A 20,463-nucleotide genomic window follows, 5' to 3' on the forward strand; every position below is an offset into this window, starting at 1 on the left:
CCCAGCTTGTCACCAAGATTTTTAAATGGCTAGAACTTCTCATAAAATGTCAAGTTTAAATAATAATCTGAGTCCATGGCTCCCACTCTAGAATGGCTCATATTAAAGATGCTCTTGACTAAATGGATGTGACCTGAGATGGCAGAAAGAGTTTTTAGAGGCATATTTCAAAAGACACTCTGTGTAAATCGTGAGCTGGTATGTTCACAACCCTGATGTCTCAGGCTCAAATCAAAGTCTTCTGCACATAGCTGTTTTTCTGTCATGCTTGCTAGACAAGATCTTCTTGCACACATTAAGGATTCTTTAGAAGACTACAATTCAGCAATTAGGTTATCGTGTGTTAAATAACCCATGGGAGAAGTGTGTAATCTTGTTTCCAGTCTTGGGAGACCCTCTGAGTGTGGGATGAGGCAGTGTCCCACAAGAAATTTCTTGGGGGCACTTACCTGATAGGAAAGAACACAATTGCAGGCAGGCTAAGATGGTTTGTTGAGACCCATATGAGGGGCCTCTGGATCAGTGGGTTGTGGAGCAGATCTTTAAGTGGGTCACACCAAGTAGATATGTTTGCCAATTTCTCTGCAAATGAAATTAGTGGTGTTACACACAAGGCACTGAGAACAGACCAGACGGCTGAGGAATCCTTTCTCCATCCAGTGGGAAAGATAGTTTGGAACTCACTTTCAGTAAAATGGATTGCTAAGAACAGAGATGCCTCTTCGATAATTTGTTTGGTGCTGATTGTATCATTACAGTGTAGTTACAAGCAATTTGTTTAGAAATTTTTTAGAAAAAATTCTATTCTGTCCACGTTTTCATTAGATTAGATCTGAATATTTAACATAATGTCATCACCCCAGAATGAGTGTATTTAAATGGAAATCTGGCTCTTCTTTGACACTGAAATATGTCTTCCACACAGTGGTTTCCAGGTGGTTAGAGTAACTGCATATAATGTGTTACAACACAAGACACACAGCTCCTTTTTTGGGGTTTGTAGAGCTTGGGAGATTTTTTTATGAGAGTCACAGGGGACCTTGAAGAGAACATGAGACAGGTACACTATCCTGCTACTCCCAGAGGCACTGATCCAGTGATGTGATGATGAATGCATCCTCTACAGAAATCAGTTCACTGGGGAGAGCAGATAAGATACAAGACTGCTTGAAAGGGGTGGATGTGCTAGCAAACCAAATCAATTTAGTCTTCAGACTGCTTCAACCAAGAAGAGGTTTATTTGTTCACCTTGGTATTTCCCTGTACTTTCTGACAATTGAGTTGTTACAAGAAACACTTACTTCCTGTATTTTGTAGTCAGGTAGCCACAGCAGAGGCTCCCCAGAAATCCTCCTATCCCATAAACAGACACAATGAAGGACCACAACAGCATAATTGTCTCAGGATGAAGGGGAGAGCCGTGTCGCTCTATCCAGGTTTCATTGATAAACTTCCTGATATGCTGAAAAATCAAAGGAGATTTGACTGGATAATGGGTATAAGATCCCTTTGTATTATTTGGCTGTTGTACTTCAGATCTAGCATGTGATTCTAATATTAGACTTCTTTTGAGACTAACTTTCTTAGTAACACAAGTTAGCTGAGATCACACTGCAAAATCTTCAAGTTTATATCAGTCAGTAAGCTTCCTGAGGAAGCATGCTAAAGCAGATTTTCTGCCTGCCTTTGGAGGCCTGCATCCTATGTGGTAACTCTATTTAAAACAGAAAGTACCATTGTGTTCTTTAAAGGAGAAGAAGTGCTCTACACATTTGCTGTTACTGTTAGCCAAAGAAAAGGCATAGATGTACCAGCTGAATGCTCAGTAAATTTGAAATTTATGGGGGAATGGGGAGCTCAGGCCCTACATTTTGTGTTTTCAACCTCAGCGAGATGGCTACTTACCACAGAAGGATAGTTGATGACAGAAATGTGGAATCCATATGGGAAACTACCACCAATTCCCAGCACTAAGATCATTTGAAATAGTCCCTGGAACTGAACCTGCAAAGCAAAAATAAAACACTCCATCAGCTTCTCAATAATCTAGTTTTGTGCAGGGACAGAGTCTTTGTAGCCCCACTTGTCCTTCCCCTGCATTGTCCACTTCAAATCCTCTTGGATTTAAACATTTTTCCAAAATCCCTCTAAGCTACTGCCAAAGTACAATCATCATCCACAGTGCCACAAGCAAGACTAAGTGCTAGTATAAGAGTCATGATCCACCACTTTGCTTGCAAGGAGAAGGAGTTTTAAAAGATGTCCCCAATAGTACAGTTCTCACTGTATGCCTGCAATATCTGACAGGGTGGCTGGATAGAGGTGTCAGTCTGGGATGTGGGGAAGAGGGAATCAGTTTCCTTGTCTGCAATCTGCAGTAACTTATGTACATCAAACCATAATGTTATGCCACAAACATACAGCACTAAAAGTCAACAACATTTTATTGTACTTTCTGCTTTCATTTCTGATTGTGTCGTATCTTTAAGGGTAATAAAGAAAAGGTCCTTTTAACATTCAACTTTTTCAGAAAGTCAAGGACTGCAAAGAGAAGATAATAATTTGGAATAGCCCTTGTAATTGCATTAAAACAAAAATCTTCCTGACTTCGATTTGAGATATAATTTCTACGTTCTCAATGTTTTTTTTCTACTTATTTAACCATGAAAGTATGTGCTTGCATATTGAAAGGCTTGGCATCTTCCAGGCTAGGAAGATACTGTCCGTCTATAATTTCCTTGGTCAAGAATTAGGGACCAAGATAGGCAGGCTGCTTTGATGAATTAAATAATTTTAACTGTAAATAAGGAAAAACAGAACATGTAACTACTCAGACCTTTTTGAGGTATGTGATACCACTGGTCACCCGTCATGTTTCCAAGTTCCTGCAAGGCTAGATGGAGCTATCCTCAAACAGTTTAGACTGTACCTAGCAGACCAAACCTAGGATAATTGTGATTTTAGCCCCATCAGGATCTGTTCAGGGTCCTTTGGGGTTTAACTGCCTCTCCCTTTTTATTCAGCACATCACAACCAGGACAGTAACACCATCTCTATACAGAGGGCACTGTGCTCTGTGTTCTTTTCATGTCAGATATGAACTTCATGAGCTCATAGCTTTTTGGAGATCAGTGCCTGGATGAAGAGAAGCTGGTAGAAAATGCAATTAGGCAGGAATAAAGTAATGCAAGTGTGAATAATGCTGGACTGGGAGATACTTAGAAGAACACTCCTTTCTATGGTTCTTAGGTCCATCTTTCAAGACCTTGTTACTTAATTAGTCCACAGATGAATTTCCCAAGTTATCACATGACAAGAACCAAGAAGCTATGGACCAGAAGACCCTAAATTTACTTTAAAACCCTGTTTCATATTCAATGGATTTGCTAATTGGCAAAAGCATTCAAACAAATTAAGAACTTACCTTCTCACTCTTCCTTTTTTTTGCAATAGACTTACAAATTAACAATTTTAATACTTAAAAAGGAAAGCAAAATAGCTTCTTGCTGGCAGTTGAGAAGTGGAGCAAGAAATATTTATCCCTTCTTCCCTGTTTAAGACTATGGAAACTCTTGATGGATAATACTAATTATCTTTGGATAAAATGAGGAATATAATTTATTTTGAAGCTTATATAATGAATTTCTTAGCCTTTTGCAGTACAGTTTTTAATCTGTACTGTAATTAATTACAGTAATTAATCTATTCATTACTTTGGGAAGTAATTAGAGTGCTTAATAATTAGTATTGTTTTCAGTAATTCATAAGACAAAAATACAATAGCATTGTCAGTGGTGGAACTTCCAGGACTTTTGTTAGTTGTCTTGTCTTGTCTTGTCTTGTCTTGTCTTGTCTTGTCTTGTCTTGTCTTATCTTATCTTATCTTATCTTATCTTATCTTACCTTGTTGCATGGAAAAGACCATGCAACATGATCTTTATGGCCCCAAGCCCCATTGTTCTTGATGATGTTTAAATGCAGAAGAGAAAGATCGTCTCTGTCCCAAAAGAGCTTAAAATCTTTAAGGAATCTGGATCTTTAGTATTATGTTAGCTTTGTCCTTTTTAAGTCAGAACCCTGAGAAAAAGTGACCAGATACTCACCAGGTCAGAGAAAAAGGTAGCCATCTCCTATCAAAGAGCTGATTCCTGTTGCTTACTGGCTAGTACCTGCCAAAAGAACCAAATGCTCACATTATGCAATAGCAGTGTTAGTGAATTGGTCCCATGTTATTGAAGTTAAATTTTACTTCAAAGGTTTTTGAGTTAATTACACGTATTTCAGCTGTTGTACAAAGTTTAGAACTGTTGGATTAAATATTTCAACCAATGGTTGTGTCTAGCCCAAGTAAACAAGATGGTCTCCCTTGTGGGGAACCTGTATGGTTCATGAACCCTGTCTTGTGCTAGGGGAATAGGGAACCAAGACAACAATTTTAAACATTATTCCAATAATCATAACTCACTTCGTTTTCAGTATAAGCTGAGAAACATGAAGACAAAGTTATCTGTTGGGAATCTTAGTTGAGGCCTGGACAGTGAACTATAGGACTTTGACATATAATAGGAAAGAGCTATTCTCTCTTCATGTGGCGGCAACTGAAGCACATCGTAACTTAATCATTACTTAAGGGAATTGAAATGCTCCATCATTTTGGAATGGGGTATAAACTTAACTATTTTACAGTGGTACACAAGATTTGACTGGCTAAATATTTAGTAGTAGCTGATTTCCCTTTGCTGAGAGAGGAAGATTCAGTGTTATGCACAATTTTGTCTGGCATTTACCATTAGTCAGTATATTTATTCTCTCTGTGAAAAAAAGAGATTGGTTTGAAACCATCCTGTAACCTCCATATCTGGAGTGCTGTCTCTTCCTTCAGACAGAAAATTCTCAGGTTTTATCTTCATTTATTTCATAGTTAAGAGGGTTTTGTATGTATTAAATTGGTAAATGACTTAAATATCATTTGCCATTTACACTTCAGTTAAAGAAGGTGAAGATGAAGAAATCATACTGGGCTGATTGGATGCAAGTAGTCATATTTACTAGAAAATACATCACATGCAAAGAATATTCACCAAATCTTTAGCTAATGTCTGAAATGTAGCGTGTAGTGCCACTCGGCCAGTTCTCCTGTCCCTATGTGGTCCTCATTGTGAAGCGTACCTTGTTGTTGATGTGTGCTGAGAGTTCGTGATGGGTTTTTTTCCAGATTAGGTTCTCCAGCAGATAAGCTGTTGTTAGAGCACAAGCGAGACTGTTTCTGTGATGCTAAGAATTAATGTCCTTTTCTGTAAAGTCATGCAAAGCTGAAACAACATAATGTGCATCTGACAAAGGAAAGAAATGCCATGTTAGCTGCTAGTATCTGCCTTGTTTAGATGATACTGGGAGAAGACAAGAAGCTTGTAGCCCATGTTTTCTTATGTTCTGCTTCACCCACTTCTACTTAGTGTACTTTATACATATTGTAACTTTTACTCCTTGCTCTTGTACTTTAATTTAGGATTCCTACTTTTGGTAGGTTAAGAGTTGTCCTCCTGTAATGCCCTTAACGCGTAATGGTTTTTGTGTTTAGGTTGATTAGTTACTGTACTGTTTCTGTGCTCTTATTACTTACACTGTGCTGCGGCCCCCTTTATTAGATGTGCAGTTTTGCAATTAGTGCTAACAACTAGTTATCAGATATCTTACAGATATCTTTAGTCATAATTGTGATCAGGACAGTAAATCTTACAACATCAGGTCATTTAGTCATTCATCTTGCAATTTTACAGTCACATGTGACACACATGTGCCAAGCTGTGCTAAACCTTCCTTAATACAGGCCAACTAGACCAGATCTGTGTCTTCTGTGTCTAGCTGACAGCAGTTCACTGATCCAGTTTTCAGTGTTTATATCTGCCTCAGCTGGAGTCAGTATTTGAGACATATCTTACCTATCAGTTGATGTCTCTGAAAGAAAACATACATGTAACGTTCCTGAAACTTCTGAATGGCTGTCCTGTTTGTCACCTCCCATGTATATTTGAACCATACCGTTTTGCTGTTTCATCGCTTGACCAGGCTGTTACCAGAATACAGCTCTTGCTCCACTGAACACAGGCGAAGGTTGACCTGTGCTCTCAATAGCTGTTCTGCTTCGTTGTCACATTAACGTTACATAGGGCATCCACTCGCTTCCTGGTGAGGATCTTATGGGGAAGGTTTTCCTAATAACATCTAATGAATAACTGAGATCAGAGAAGTGGCTCACTAGAGAGTCACTCCAGCAATGCTACACGATGTCACTCTGCTTACATTTCCAAAGACTTCAGGAATTGTTGTAATGGAATGAAGGATGTTTTCAGAATGACTGGTTAGGAAAAGAGAATTCTGTTTTGGAAAAAGTTGATATTTTCTTCCTATATTGGTAGTTGTCTCCAAATGACTGGTAGTTTTAAATCATATTGTTATATATATATGGAACACTACAAAATTATTGAGCTTTTCTGACTTAAGAACGCTTCATGTTTCATAGATTATCTTTTAGTGAGAAGTCTTAAGCATCCCTCAATACTAAAGACAGGAATAATGAAAAACCCCAATCATAGAAGGGTATGCACACCAAAACCTTTTTTTCTAGTAAGCTGTCCCTAAGGGAGATCCTGATGTTGGGAAAGAAACATTTGTGGAGGACAGAAGTTTTATTACAAGGCAGTCTGCCATTTTTATTATGTTTAACATTTCCAATTAAGAATAAGCAGCAGTTAAGATGAACAACTGAATTCATATTTTGAATAACCTTGTTTCAGTTGAAGTAAATATGCCAGTCAAAGCAATATCAGAGATAAAAACATTTATTTTACTGTGTAAGTCTAGAGTTTGGATTTTAATTCGTATAGTGAACTGTGAACCTTAGTTTTTTTCATGTTATTGCTACTAGGCCTGTGTGAGCCTCTCATTAATAAAGGGAAACATGCAGAAAATGAGACACTTACTTTCTAAAGAAGAGAAAAGTCCTATGAGTTTGCATATTTCAAAAAGAAGTTTCTGTTGAAATTAATCCCTGTGGTACTTTACAAGATCACACTATCCTATAAGGCTCACAAACTCTTTTTACCTTTAATTATGTGTAGCAGGAAGAAGAATTAGGAACTCGGTATCAGATTGCCTTGAAGATCATTCACAGTTTGAAAGCCTGCAGTATGTGAGCTCAAGCACAGAACTTGATTATAGATCAGTGTAGAAAATGATATTACATCCATTCCTACAACAGAGTTCATTGGGAATGGTATATCACACTAAGTCAGAAAACATGCATATGATATGCTTTAACATGTTCTCTCACTTTGTTTCCTTATCTTTGTAAAAGATGATGCTTGTAAATATTGGTAAAACTCCTATGAGAGACTGTAAATCAAACCATAAATTGTTGTTTGAAATGCTTAAATGAATGCCTTAGAAGTTCCTTATGAGTTACACTTTCCACTTTTACTGTAAATCTTATTTAGCTGTATGAGTCTCACAAAATATTCAAGGCGTAAATTTAGTCATCACTAGAGCTGTCAGTCAGTATCTACACTTGCAGTGAACAATAACTGAAGGGTCTGTACTGATTGCACATCCCTGAAATATGAGTATATGTGATCACTTCTTAGTCATGATAGAGAAATGCACCCTAGGCAGGAGCCCTGGATGAAGAACATCCCTGGCTATGCAGCTGACAGTCCGCTGTACATACAGCAAGGTACTGTACAGATGTTTTTAGAAGAAACTGTAAAGCAACTGGTGTTCTGTTACAGCCTGGAGTTCCAGTCTGAGGTGATTCTTCTGGGGTAAATTCAGTCTGGGTAGCCGAAAGTCACACAAAGTAACAGCTAAATTGCTACGGGATTCACAGCCCACGAGATACCTGTGGGAACTCTGACCCTGGAAGAGGAGCTACAAACTGGAGGTAACGACGGTGATGGGCAAGATGGCACAGAGTATCTAAAATGACTCTAGGTGCTTGTGTTTTATGGTGACTGGATTCCACCCATGAGTTCTTCACAGTACTGCCACTGAAAGGCACTATTCTCTGAGAAGAGTTGTACAGGAACTTTTTACCCATACGTTTTCATGAACAAGTCTAGCTTAGAATCAAATGGCTGAATTTTTTAGCAAAAAATTACATTTAAGTTGAAGCAAGGATGGCTGCTACCATGGAAAACTTCAATCCGAAAGGGTGAAGATACAACACAAGGACAACATGACATTTTGCATGGCAACCTGGCAAGGTTTGATTATTCAGTTGAGTCTAGAGAAACAAAGAATTTATTTCCTATTGCACTAATTTTTTTCTTTAATCTATTATGGATTGAACCCTAGCCAGAGATAGCAAGCCAAGAACCTCACTATTCCCATTTCAGGTTTGTAAAAACACACTCAGAAATCACAGAGAAAGGGGATCACAGGTCTTCCCTTTCTCTTTGGTCAGCAGAGTATTTATAAATTCTACATGTAGTTTCAGTGTGTATTAGTTGCTCTTCTATAGAAGAGATTTACACATCAACAAGTAAGCCAAAATGCCCGTGATTCACATGAACCTATCCTGTTAGTATCAGGCATCATCCCTTTTCTAAGCTGCCCAGAGTGGAGTGCTTGAGAAAGGTGCTGGTTTGGCAAAATGGGAACCTTGTTAAGTGACAGATATGAAAACTGACAGTCCATTTTGACTGACTTGCTAGTCAGAAAACGACAAATGTCTTTTTTTTCTTCCTTTCAAGAAAGCCTGACTCCCCCTAACTGCCGGTCACAGCCTGGTGCAGAAGGTGTAATCCTCCGTGACATGATTTGGACTTGTTGGAATATGCTTCTTTTTAAAGTTTAGTTTATTAAATTCTTCTGTGATTTCCAAGATTGATTTCCCTTTTGTTTCTGGAAGGAACAGGTGGATAATTATCCCTGAAGTAAAAAGTACCCCCATAAAGATGAGGAAGCAGAAGTGCTTGAGTCTTTCCTGCAGGGAAAAGCAAAGTGAGAAAGAGAGCAAGATGAGCGTATCTTTTCTTTTGTCACTTTCTTGGCACAGTTTTTGTATTTGGGTCATGAGTACTTTGAATTTGACAAGGAGTTCTTTGCATTTTGACCTTTGACAAATATTTCAGCCTGAATAAGTATCTTGGGCAAATCAGGGCCCTTCCATTGCAAAAGTGGACTTGGGAGAGGAGGTGCCAAAACCACTCTAGACGGATATCTCATTGTCATCTGCTGCTCTTCTTCCTGCTCCCATGGCCAACTCAGCTTAGCGCCCCCGGGGATGTCCCAGGGAAAGTCACTCACCACAATGAACGGGAAGCTTGTTCCGATCACAAAGACGCCCAGCCAGTTGAGAACTGCGCTGATCACAAAGGCAGGTGGTCTGCATGAGAGCTTGAAAATTTCAATCCTAATGGAAATTGTGGCACCAGCTGAAAGAAAAGAAGAATAAAAATTATTACTTGGTGTGTTTGATCTGAACATTTGGATTGAGTGTTACTGTCACACAGTCAGTAAATAGGTACTACTAGCATGGACTGGCATTCAAAAGACTTGAGTATGGCACACTTTTTTAGAAAGGAAAACATTTGTGGCATCTTATAAACTGCTAGACATCAGTTTATTAAGGTGATAAAACATTCAAATAAATTTATTGGGGAGATTCAAAAATTAAGTAGTTAACATCTGAGAAAGTCTGACATCTTCTCATGAAAGAAGCTGTGTAAGGATGGAATAGCAATTATTATTACTAACAAGAACTCCCAGCACAATACTGCTAGATCATCAATGAGTGATCTTCCCGGAATCACTTCCTGGGCCTTTCAGTTATGTTTTGAAGTCACAGGACTTTGACAGCTTTGAGCTAGGAAAATGATTCAGCCCTGCAATATGGGAAGGCAAATATTTTAAAAATTAACAGGATTAAAAAAAAATATTAAAGAGGAGCAGGTAGTATATGATAGGAAAAGAATTACTCCAAAGCAGGTCTTCTGCACTGCTGTCTATGTGGGATAAGATGTAACACTATACAGCACTGAATGTAAAAGAACTCTTGCTTTTCTTTTTCTTTCTTTTTTCTTAGTATTTTTTAAAAAAATCTTCTACCCATCTGCTTTTGTTCCATTTTTGCTGTGTTTTTCCACTGACTACTTTTTGCTGTGTTCCTTTCCTCTTATTAGCAAAACCCAAAACTGATGCCATTGAAGCTTATGGCCAATGATTGGACTGACAATGTTTAAATGACTACAGGATTGGACTAAATGAGTTTACTTATGCTAAATGTTATGCAATATTATGCAGTATTTTCATAGCTATATTAATAAACTCACATGACTTCATTCCTTTATTTCTTTTGAATGAGTTCTTACCTGGCCCAACTCCAAAGACAACTGTGAACAAGATAATCAGACACAGGCTGCAGTATGGCATCCAGAAATACCAGTCCTGGGAAAAAAATCCACCATAACAAACTTCTTGGTGAAATCTGTTAATAACCCTTGGTGAGAAATGCTGCTTTTTTCCCAACACTGTCACCTCAAGAAAAACTATACAGTGTGTGGGAATTGGCAGAGAAATTATGAGTGCTTTTTCCTGTGGATGGAGCAGTGAGGTTTTTGTTAGGTGAGCACAGAAGCAGGTTTGCTAGTGCAGAGCAGCTGTGAAGCTTGGAAGCCTTCAATTAAACAAAGTCTGAATAGTAGTTTTCCACCTTGTCCTCCTTTCTTCTTGACCCCATGATGCTTCCCCCAACACTTAGAGATATGGGAAGGCCAAATCATACCTTTCTTCACTTTTGTTAAGTGATAGGTTCAATAACTGATACTGAAAAGGAGTTTTCCTAGATCTTAGTCAAGAAAATATAAGACTCGATGCTTTAGGAAAAAAAATTCTCTCTCGGGTGTTTGAGATCCTTCATGAATGAAACAAAAATGGAAGTCTGCTGCCACCTTGCTTCAAGGCTAATTTTACAGTAGTGGCTCTTGGATGAATATCGGTAACCCTGGAGACTTGCTTCTGAAGAAGCTACAGCAATAACACAGTGTTAAAGAGGTGAACTGGTCTCCAGTCTGTGAAGAGATATGTGCATTCCCGATATCTTCTGCAGCAAAGTTAAATTGCAAATTAACTAATGCCAGGAGTCTGTTAGAAACTGCATGAATAGAAAGGGCCATTTTCCTCGGACTGTCTTTCATCTATGCTGGCCAGTGTTTGGTGCTTGCAGTCTGATGAAATCAGGAATCAGTGCTAGTCTGCCACTGTTTTATGTGCTCCTTGCTGAGCTGATGGGATCATGTTGAAAGGAAGGCAGGAGTACAAGAGAGTACTTGCTGAGAGGGGGTTTACGTATATGTAGACAAGCTTGATCTTTAGGATATTCCCCTCCCAGAGCGTAAGCTGTTAACACAGAAGTTATTTCGGCACTTCTAAGCCTCACTTTCCTTTCTCAGTAGCATGGTCCTGTCTGTGAGCAGAGGTTAGAAATAGAATAGACAGAGAAACCTGCCATGAGAAGAGTTTCCTTACCTGTAGAGAGAGAGTCACGGTGATACCAGCTAGCAGTGAACCCATGATCCAATAGCCTCCTCTTAGGAGCACTTTCCTGCCCAGTCGCTCAATGATGGAGCTCTGAACGACAGAAATCACACTCGTATCAGTGCCAGAAGAGCAAATTGAGACCCATTTCTGTAGTAATGTGACTTACACAGACTACAGTAGCTACGAGTTCAGAGAGTCCAACTGAGAGGGTCATATAGGAGATCATTCTTTCATCAAAGCCTGCTGCCTGGAGGACTTCAAAAGTATAAAAGTAAATCTGGAAAAAAACCCCCATAAAACAGTAAGGGAAGAAAATAATTGATTTCTTACCCATACCTGTGTGATACTGTCCTAGGTAGGATCTGCTAACCAAGGAGCATGCAGCTCAGCTTTGGAGTGAGCTAGAAATCTGCACTCTTTTTGGTAGTATTCACTTTACTGGATGACAAAAATATTATAAAATGTAAATTAATTAATTAGATAAAAGATAAAATGACTTCCAGCTGCTGCAATGTAATTAGGCTTGCAGAGTCCTGATTTAAGTGCTTTCAGAAACAGCCATGTATATTGTTGCTTCTGGACCCCATCCAAAAACATCATTGTAGGATATTCTCAAGAAAGAAGAGCATGGGTTATGGAGTTGTGAGGGGATAAAACAAACATCTTTTGTTTTCAAGTGTCTTTGCTACTGTTTGGAGACATGCTGAGATGATCGAGATTCCAATTTAAGCTGTGTTAGACTCAGCTGTGTATTTCCTTTACAGATGTTGCTGCATCGTGATGTTAGAGGTTGAAGAATCATGCAGGCAGTTGCAGAGCTGTGACTTCAAAATGATTGCAGAAGAGTGCTGCTGTGAGGAAGACGGGGAGAACTTCAGAAGCTGTGAGAACAGTGAGCATGCTCATTGACTAGCTTGAAAGGTAGAGTGAGCATACTGCCATCTCAACATCTGAGGGTGATAAGAGCTGGGGGGCAAATAGCAGCAGTTGCAGGGGAACTACACTGCATATTTTGCCAATATAGTGTGGGCTTATTTGTAAGAGTGGGTTCTGGAGCCTTGTAACGGCTTCCAAAAATGGCTGTTAAATAAGCCTAACTACCAAGGAAGGTAGCTCCAGCAAAGACCAAGAGCTGGGCAGAGGGATGTCACATGAAGAGCCCAGCCAAGCTTTGCAGACTGCTGCTACCCTGTAGGAGGGCTAGAAGACAGCAAGTTGTTGCCTGAGAAGCCTGAGAAAAATGGAGGATGCTCCTGGGAGCCATGATGTCTCCTTTAAGGTTGTCAATAAGTGTTTTGAGACTTTAAGGGGGAAATACACTCAACTGCATTGATGCCACATAGCTGAACTGTGGCGGTCAGAATAACTATCATGTACAGCTGCCAACGGAAAGCTTGTTCTTTCATTAGCTCCAGGACACTCAAGATCTTGGTGTTTTTCATTGTTGCCTTCTCTTTCATGATGTCATCAATCTCTGCTTGGTGATGGCCTTCACCCCAAAGCTGCCTTATGGCTGTAGAGGAGAAGGAGAGCGAGACCTGCCATGTTAATTTGTCTCTGTTGTTTGTTGCCTAAGAAGTTTGTTGAGTAGGGGATGCACATGTCTGGCAGCACAGCACGCATGGGCTATGGCTGTGGTTTGAGGCAGAGATGTCCTATAGGGTGTTCCAGAGCCCTGGTCCCCTTCTACACTGAGGGACCTTTCTGATAGAGGGGCCTAGTGGGGTGCACAATGACTCCCTCCTTGCCCATGGGTCCTACTTTTCTACCTTCCTGCTTCTTTCAGGGCATGAGCAGGGTACACAGCCAACAACCAGAGCTAAGGGGTGTCCTCTGGAGCCCTGCAGTGCAAAGAGCAATTTATCGTTTATCATTTATCATCAGACTGACAGTGCAAGTGGTGTCAGCTGAATGTGAAAGGTTTTGTAATACAGAACTGTAGAGAGAAGTAGTTTCATGTTCTATGTGGGGACTGCAACAAAAATATACTTAGCAGGTATTCACAGAGTCATCTTGGAAATGAGCAGGGAGAAACTTTGTCCTGTTTATTTTTTTCCATATGGGGAGAGCAAACATCACAAAACAATTGAAAGTCAAATGAGGAACAGGAACCTGGAGCCCTTGGTTACCTTTTTTGCAGCCTTCCTGGTCTCCTTTATGCATGAGGAGATATGGTGGGGACTCAGGGAAGAAGGGCAGAGTGACTAGCTGGACCAGTGCTGGAAGTCCACAGGAGGCCATGAGCATGGGCCACAGGGACTGGCTGCCCAGCAGCTCCCTAGTGGGGATAAAACATGTGTGTAGAATAAAAGTTTATTGCATTGGTTTTGAGGAGAGAAAGGAATGGATGGAAAAGCAAAGGAAGAAATAAGAAGTAGAGGGGATACAGAAATTAATTGAATGGGAAATCAATTGTATTGTACCTTTGTCCTGAAATTTGCCCTACAGCTTTTCCCAGTGACCAAAAGAAAGAGGAAGTAGAGTTTGCAAATCCACGTAGCTTCCTAGGGGAAATTTCCCCAACGTATTGATGATGTAGAGGAACACAAAGACCTTGAGGTGAGGAGAGAATTATGGGAGAGAAGAAAGAAGACATTCATAACCGTTGGAAATAAAACTGCATGTAAATAATTAAGCATTATGGAATATAGCTGCCTCATGCACCAAATTGTTTTTCATACCTCAAGCCACGTATGAGACTTTTCAGTACTAGATTTTCTAACCCTTTCTACAAAAGTGTTTGGTTCCTGTCCTCTTTGCACAGTGCAGTTTCCTGATCTTAAGAAATGTACAGTTATCTCTTTGGGGTGTAAGTGTAGCCTCATCACAGTACCTCTTGTGATCCTTGGCATATTTTAAAGGACACAGAGTATGCAAGTGCTGAATAACTAAACATTCTGTAGTAATCTTTAATCTACCTGTAGTTAATCCACATAATCTCAACCTTTTCTGCCAGGATGCCATAGAAGAGCTGTATGGTAGATGCATAGCAGATTCAAATATACAGTGCTATATTCAATGTTGATTTGTACATAATTTGGGGGGAGACACAAGTATTTCTTTTCCACCGTCCAGCAATAATTTTGATTACTTCAGGTGATGTTTCCAGCCATTAGTGAAATACTTAATAACTCAGACATGTTGAAAACTAGTCTGGGAACAGAGCTTTTTCCTGATATGGTGGTCACAGCCCCTTTTATCTGTTTTGAAAGCAACACATTCTTCTCCTGGCCTTATGTGATGGCAAAGCAATGGAGATATGCAATCGCTTTAACAAAAATTAGGTCTTTGCTTGAGGCATGATACAGGTTCTAAATCATAGCAGGGTGAGTGGGTGGGTAGTTCTCAAAATACAACTGTAGTTCTTCAATACAACTGTATGTCAGAGAAGCAATGTACAAAATCTGGTTATCTGAAAAATAGACATTAATTTCTAATGAAGTAAGTTAAAATAGTCATCCCTGTGAATATCCAAACTGAATGGAAAAGGAACTTTTCAGTATGCCTCCTGAAATAGGCATACTGAAAGCAGCACAGGATGTTTTCACTGCATGTGGTCTACCTGCCAGGAGTGATTTTGCTTGATTATGTCCGGCTCTTTATACTAACCCCAAGGATTTACCACTTTGAAACACGTTGAATACCCATGTAGAACATACCTGAAATATGATCAGAGTCAAAATTAAATGGCCATGGCCTTGAACAGCCTGGTTCTCTGGATCCTTATAAGAATACTAGCTTTAAACTGTACACCATATAATTTCCAGTACTGTTAACCAAAATTAAGATAATACTATATATATTTCCCCCTCAGAAAAAAAAACTTCTTTCATATTGTATCAAAACATTCCTGACAGCTCTGAATATTTATGCACTTGGGAAAGCTGAATTTCATTTGGTATCAGTGAAATTAGTAGTAATTATACTTTTTATTGCTGTGTGTTGTAGAAGATCTTCTGACAAGGGCTCACTAACTTTAATGCTTTATTTTCTTAGTGAAGGGTTATTATTTACTTTGAATAGAGATGTAAAGTTTTGGGAGAGCCTGCTGACCTGTGGGAGAAATTACTCACCTGCACTTATTCCACACATGAAGCGTCCAATTAGAATCATCTCAAAGGACCGGGCTATTTTACTGCAGCCCATGATAGATGCAGCCACTATCATGAGCAGATTGTTGCACAGGAGACATTTCTTTCTGTAAGTGCAAGAAAGTAAAAAGAATTTTTGTAAATCAGAAGGGAAATGGCACTTAAACCCCTGGCATGTAGGTTGTCTTGGGTGAAATTGTCTTGCTAGTTTTGTGAAATTATACATATGTGGTCCAGGACAGAATAAACCCTTCCACACTGTTGGCACCGGATGCTCTGGACTCACAGTCTGCCTTGGCACACGGCTAGACCTGTGCGTTTGGGAACGCTTCTGGGTTTTGTAGCGGAGAAAAGTCTTAAAGCTTTTCTGCACTTGGAAATCCATCATGAAACATATTGATGTAGCACTTTGGAGCATCTCAATGCTGCTATATTTTGAGTAGCACCTCCAAGAAAGCGTTTCTGTCTTCATCTGAGGGGCTGCCTTTCCTCCTTGCTGAGACTAACCCAACCTGAGTAACTGCGTCTGGGGTGACAGGCTGGCAGCACAGTTGATTATCCCATGCCACAGGACAAGGGCAAGAAACAGCAAGGTCTGTTGACACTACTGCTAAGCTGGCTGTATTACAGCCATTACTAAGCCTAAAAGTCTGTCTCACATTTAAAACCTCAGCTGTCATTTCCTTAAGCTAAGATTCAGTTAACAAATTGTCTTTAAACATACATACTTGCCATACTTGACAGTCAGGTATCTGCTTCCTGAAGAACCCAAGAGACCTCCTATACCAAAGATGGACACGGTGATAGACCATAGGAACAAGAGATTATCCTGATGGATGGGGTAGCCATATCGCTCCAGCCAAGTTTCATTAATGAAAGCCTTAACATGCTGAGACAGAAAAAAGAATTTTCATTACCAATGACTGTGACTCTAGTGCATGTATTTTATTATATTTAGAATGTAATTTTCTTGCTTCAGCTAAAGTCACTATTTCATATAGACTCTAAAAGTGTGCATTAGCTAATAGACATAGTGTAATAGAACATGCTGTGTTCATTTTGCCATTAAAAGGAGTTAATTCTTTGGTTTTTATGTCCTTGAAACCTGAGGAACTGAGGCACAGACTTGTAGTGAAGAATAGTGTCAAATGAGACCACTGAAGTAGGCATATGTGCTGTAGGTTTTTAGGGGAAAGAAACAGGTGCTACCCCAGTCAGTGTGCACCCTCTGAGGAACAATTCTATAAACAACAACTTGCAGGTCTCTCTCTTTTCTGCTATTTTCAACACTTTGACATATTCTGCTTTACATGATAGCATAGTAATGGGAAGGAATCGTGAGAAGAGAATACTGTGATTAAACCCTTGCTGACTGCCAGAGAGGAGCATCCTCAAGCAGGCATGCAGACTCAGTGCCACTGTTAACCAGTGTGCCATGTGCATCTTCACCTACCTGAGACATGTAGGTGATGCTAGAAATTTGCAAGCCAATTTGGAATGTTCCACCGATCCCCAGCACAGTGATCATTTGAAAGAGCCCCTGATACTGTACCTGCAGTACAAGAACAAGATCTTCTTAAGCTTGTAGGCCACATCAGGCTGGTCTTGAAATGTGTCTTTCATATTCCAGAAACATCCTATTTGTTCAAGGGACTTGCAGATGGGCATGTTCCCTCTGCTTGCCCTTGTGTGAAGTGTACATCCTCCTGTGATTCCCCTACATCCAACTCAAGGAAATGCAGCCTTTAGCTATGGAAACCACTACATTTCCCTCCCCTCCTCGATTGTTAGTCAACAGCATAGCAAGCTGAAGGTCATACCACACTCCAGAGCTAAATCATGTGAGAGGGATTTTGGGAAGGGAGGCCTTACTTTCCTCTCTGCTATCTGGACAGTGACCAGGCTACCTGCAGTTCAGACCTGTGCCGACAGTAGTGACCATGCCCTCTGTACCAGACCTTTCCTATCTTATCTGGGAGAGCAGCTGCTGTGCTAGCTACCCTTCAGGTCCTTTGAATAGTGGGCAGTGATCCCTCAACTCGATTTTTGTGGCAAATCATCCACAGCAGCTAAAAATTATAACAAAAACTCTGAAACGGGGGAAAAAAACCCCAGACTGGTGTTGCTTGTAGCATGCTTTTCCACTCAGCTGCCTGTCAGTGTGGCAGTCCTTGGAAATCCATGTTTTGTTACCTAGATGGAGAGGATGGAACAGCAAGGAAAGGTTTTGGGACAGAAGTTCCCTTCTGCAATGGTTTTGCTCAAGATGTGCTCTAGGAGGAAAATGTCATTTCTAACTCTTATTACTATCATCACTTAAGGACTCTTGCCCCACCTGCCTGTCTCAAGCAGCATGGTAATCTTAATCTCTTGGGAGCTTTGAGAATAGGCATCCCACTTTGACATTTTTTCTGATTTTTTTTCTGGTTGATTACAGATCTGAAAATACACAACCAGCACTGCACTTAGGTTTACTTTACAGCAGCCTTTGCAGGAGGATATAGTGAACATGCTGTGAATGAATGAAAAATTGGCAGCCTTTCAGAGGTGCCCCGCCATATTTCTCTTTCCTGGGTGAGAGGTTGAGTGTGCCTAGCAGGAGTTGAGAGCTCTTGCAAAGAGGCTTTGTCCTAATTGGAGGTGCCTCACTGACATGTGAGGCAGCAACTCCAGGTTCAAGATTCTGACATAGCCAGGATATAAATGCTGCAGCCTCCCACAAACATCCCTGTCAAGATGTCACAGCTGCCAACATCCAGTCCTGTTCCCTGCCTTTCAAAACCTCTGCCTGTCATCTCTTGCACTAAATAATTAGTGATATATTTAACAAAACTCTTTTTTCAGCAGGCAAGTAAAGTATATTATGTTTGAAGGTAAGCAAATATTTTCCAGTAAATAAAAACATTTAAGAAACATTAACATATTGATAAAAATATGATAAAGATGGATGGAAGAGCATATGAAGTGCAAACATCTGTAATGCCTCAAAATGGTGGGAAGAACCACTTCTGAGACGTTTTTAGTGAATAGAAGCCTTGTTATTTTTACTGAGATACTGTTTTTGTTTTCTTTGAAACACTAGTAGCATACAAAACTGTCACAGATGTAAATAGCCCACCAAGTACTTACCAGGTCTGATAGGAAGCCGGTCATCTCTGGCTAAGGGCTGGTTGTCCAGTGTGTGATGTGTCTTTGTCATCACAGGCTTCTGTGTCTCTGTCTTCTGCCTGCTGGTATGGCAGTGGACATTTGGCTTCAGGGACCACAGTTAAATTTTTACTATTTTGTCTTCACTCATATTTATTTCGACCGGCCAAAGTTAACACTGCTGGATTAAATATTTCAGGAAATAATTGTATCTAGTCCAGTCCACAGGGGGAAAGTTTCAAAGCAGAGGAAGTTTGCACCTGGGGGTAGCAAGGGCTTTGGAAAAGGAAAGGAGAACAGTTCAGGCAAAACAATCTAAACAGTTTCCCAGGAACAGTAAAATACTATACTTCTATGATACAAACTGTGGAGTATCTCTGCCATAATCTGCACAAAGCAAAAAGCAGCTGGTACAAGGTTTAGGTATTGTTATTTATTAAGTAAAGTATGTGGTGTTCTGTTTCAGGTTCATTGGTACAGTAAATATTGTTTATTAGATTAAAAATAGGCAAATTTCAAAGCCTAATTCTGCTGTTCTGTCTTTATGTGTCAGTTAGACTGTACTGAGGAAGGGTATTTCTTGTCTGGTGGTTATGGGGATCTTTGTCAGTCAGGTGTGGTAAAAAGGCAGTAAGAGATACTGTGCCCTGGCAGAGGCTTTTGGAATAGAGCATCTGGTCCTGAAGGCTGTGCCTGAAACAGCCAGTAACTGTTAAGACCCACTTACTTATGAGAGTAATCAAAGAAGGTAAATATTACATAATGAGTTAGGATGGGACAACTGGGATCTTAATTCCTCAAGTTTTAGCTTTGACCCAGAACAACTCCAAAATCAGTGTTGCAGCCATTGAAAAGTCATCTTTGGTTCCCAGAGGCTCCTCTCTTGTGAGGTGAAGCCCGAACTGTAGCTCTACATGGCTTCTTCTAGAAGTTCATTTAGTGTTGGACCTACAGAAGTGGCTAGAAAGCTGCCCGGAAGAAGAGGACCTGGGGATGTTGGTCAACAGCCAGCTGAACATGAGCCAGCAGTGTGCCCAGGCGGCCAAGAATGCCACTAGCGTCCTGGCTTGTATCAGAAGGACTTGTGGACAGAAGGACTAAAGTGATTGTCCCCCTGTACTCGGCATTGGTGAGTACAGGCACTTCAAATAATGTGTTCAGTTTTGGGCCCCTCTCTACAAGAAAGACATTAAAGTGCTGGAGCGTGTCCAAAGAAGGGCAACAAAGCTGGTGAAGGGCACAAGTCTTATGAGGAGTGGCTGAGGGAACTGGGGTTGTTTAGCCTGGAGAAACGGAGGCTCAAGGGATATCTTATCTCTCTTTACAACCACCTGAAAGGAGGTTGTAGCAAGGTGGGTGTTGGTCTCCTCCCAAGTAACAAGCGATAGGACAAAAGGAAACGGCCTCAAGTTGCGCCATGGGAGGTTTAGGTTGGATATTAGGAAAAATTTCTTCACGGAAAGGGTTGTCAAACACTGGGACAGGCAGTTCAGGGAAGTGGTTGAGTCACCATCCCTGGAGGTATTTAAAAGACATGTAGGTGCTTAGGGACATTGTTTAGTGGTGGACTTGGCAGTGCTAGATTAACAGTTGGACTTGATGATCTTAAAGGTCTTTTCCAACCTAAATGATTCTATGATTCTAAGTGAAAACAGAGCTGTTAATAATGGGTGAATTTCTTGAGGAA

At 40.2% G+C, this 20,463-nt stretch overlaps 2 protein-coding genes across 2 annotated transcripts in view; both read right to left on the minus strand.

The window, feature by feature from the left end:
• The window catches only part of LOC104618958 (solute carrier family 2, facilitated glucose transporter member 11-like), an 8,843-nt gene extending 4,716 nt beyond the window's left edge, over positions 1–4,127 (minus strand). The window contains exons 1-3 of the mRNA XM_010284684.1: positions 4,104–4,127; positions 1,906–2,004; positions 1,302–1,462 (exon numbers count right to left, since the gene is read on the minus strand). Of these exons, the coding sequence (XP_010282986.1) occupies positions 1,302–1,462; positions 1,906–2,004; positions 4,104–4,127 (284 nt within the window). The remainder of the gene's footprint in view (positions 1–1,301; positions 1,463–1,905; positions 2,005–4,103) is intronic.
• Positions 4,128–8,612: 4,485 nt separating this feature from the next.
• Positions 8,613–18,782, minus strand: LOC104618957 (solute carrier family 2, facilitated glucose transporter member 11-like). Its single transcript, XM_010284683.1, has 12 exons — positions 18,759–18,782; positions 17,083–17,181; positions 16,358–16,518; positions 15,612–15,736; positions 13,962–14,091; positions 13,668–13,816; positions 12,864–13,051; positions 11,705–11,815; positions 11,527–11,628; positions 10,371–10,446; positions 9,307–9,434; positions 8,613–8,983 (listed from the first exon to the last, which is right to left on the minus strand). Exons 1-12 carry the CDS (start codon positions 18,780–18,782, stop codon positions 8,777–8,779), a joined length of 1,500 nt encoding a protein of 499 aa, XP_010282985.1. The 3' UTR covers positions 8,613–8,776.
• Between the last annotated feature and the right edge of the window lie 1,681 nt (positions 18,783–20,463).

Source organism: Phaethon lepturus, unplaced genomic scaffold (assembly GCF_000687285.1).
Source record: "Phaethon lepturus isolate BGI_N335 unplaced genomic scaffold, ASM68728v1 scaffold34213, whole genome shotgun sequence".
Taxonomy (NCBI): Eukaryota; Metazoa; Chordata; class Aves; order Phaethontiformes; family Phaethontidae; genus Phaethon; species Phaethon lepturus.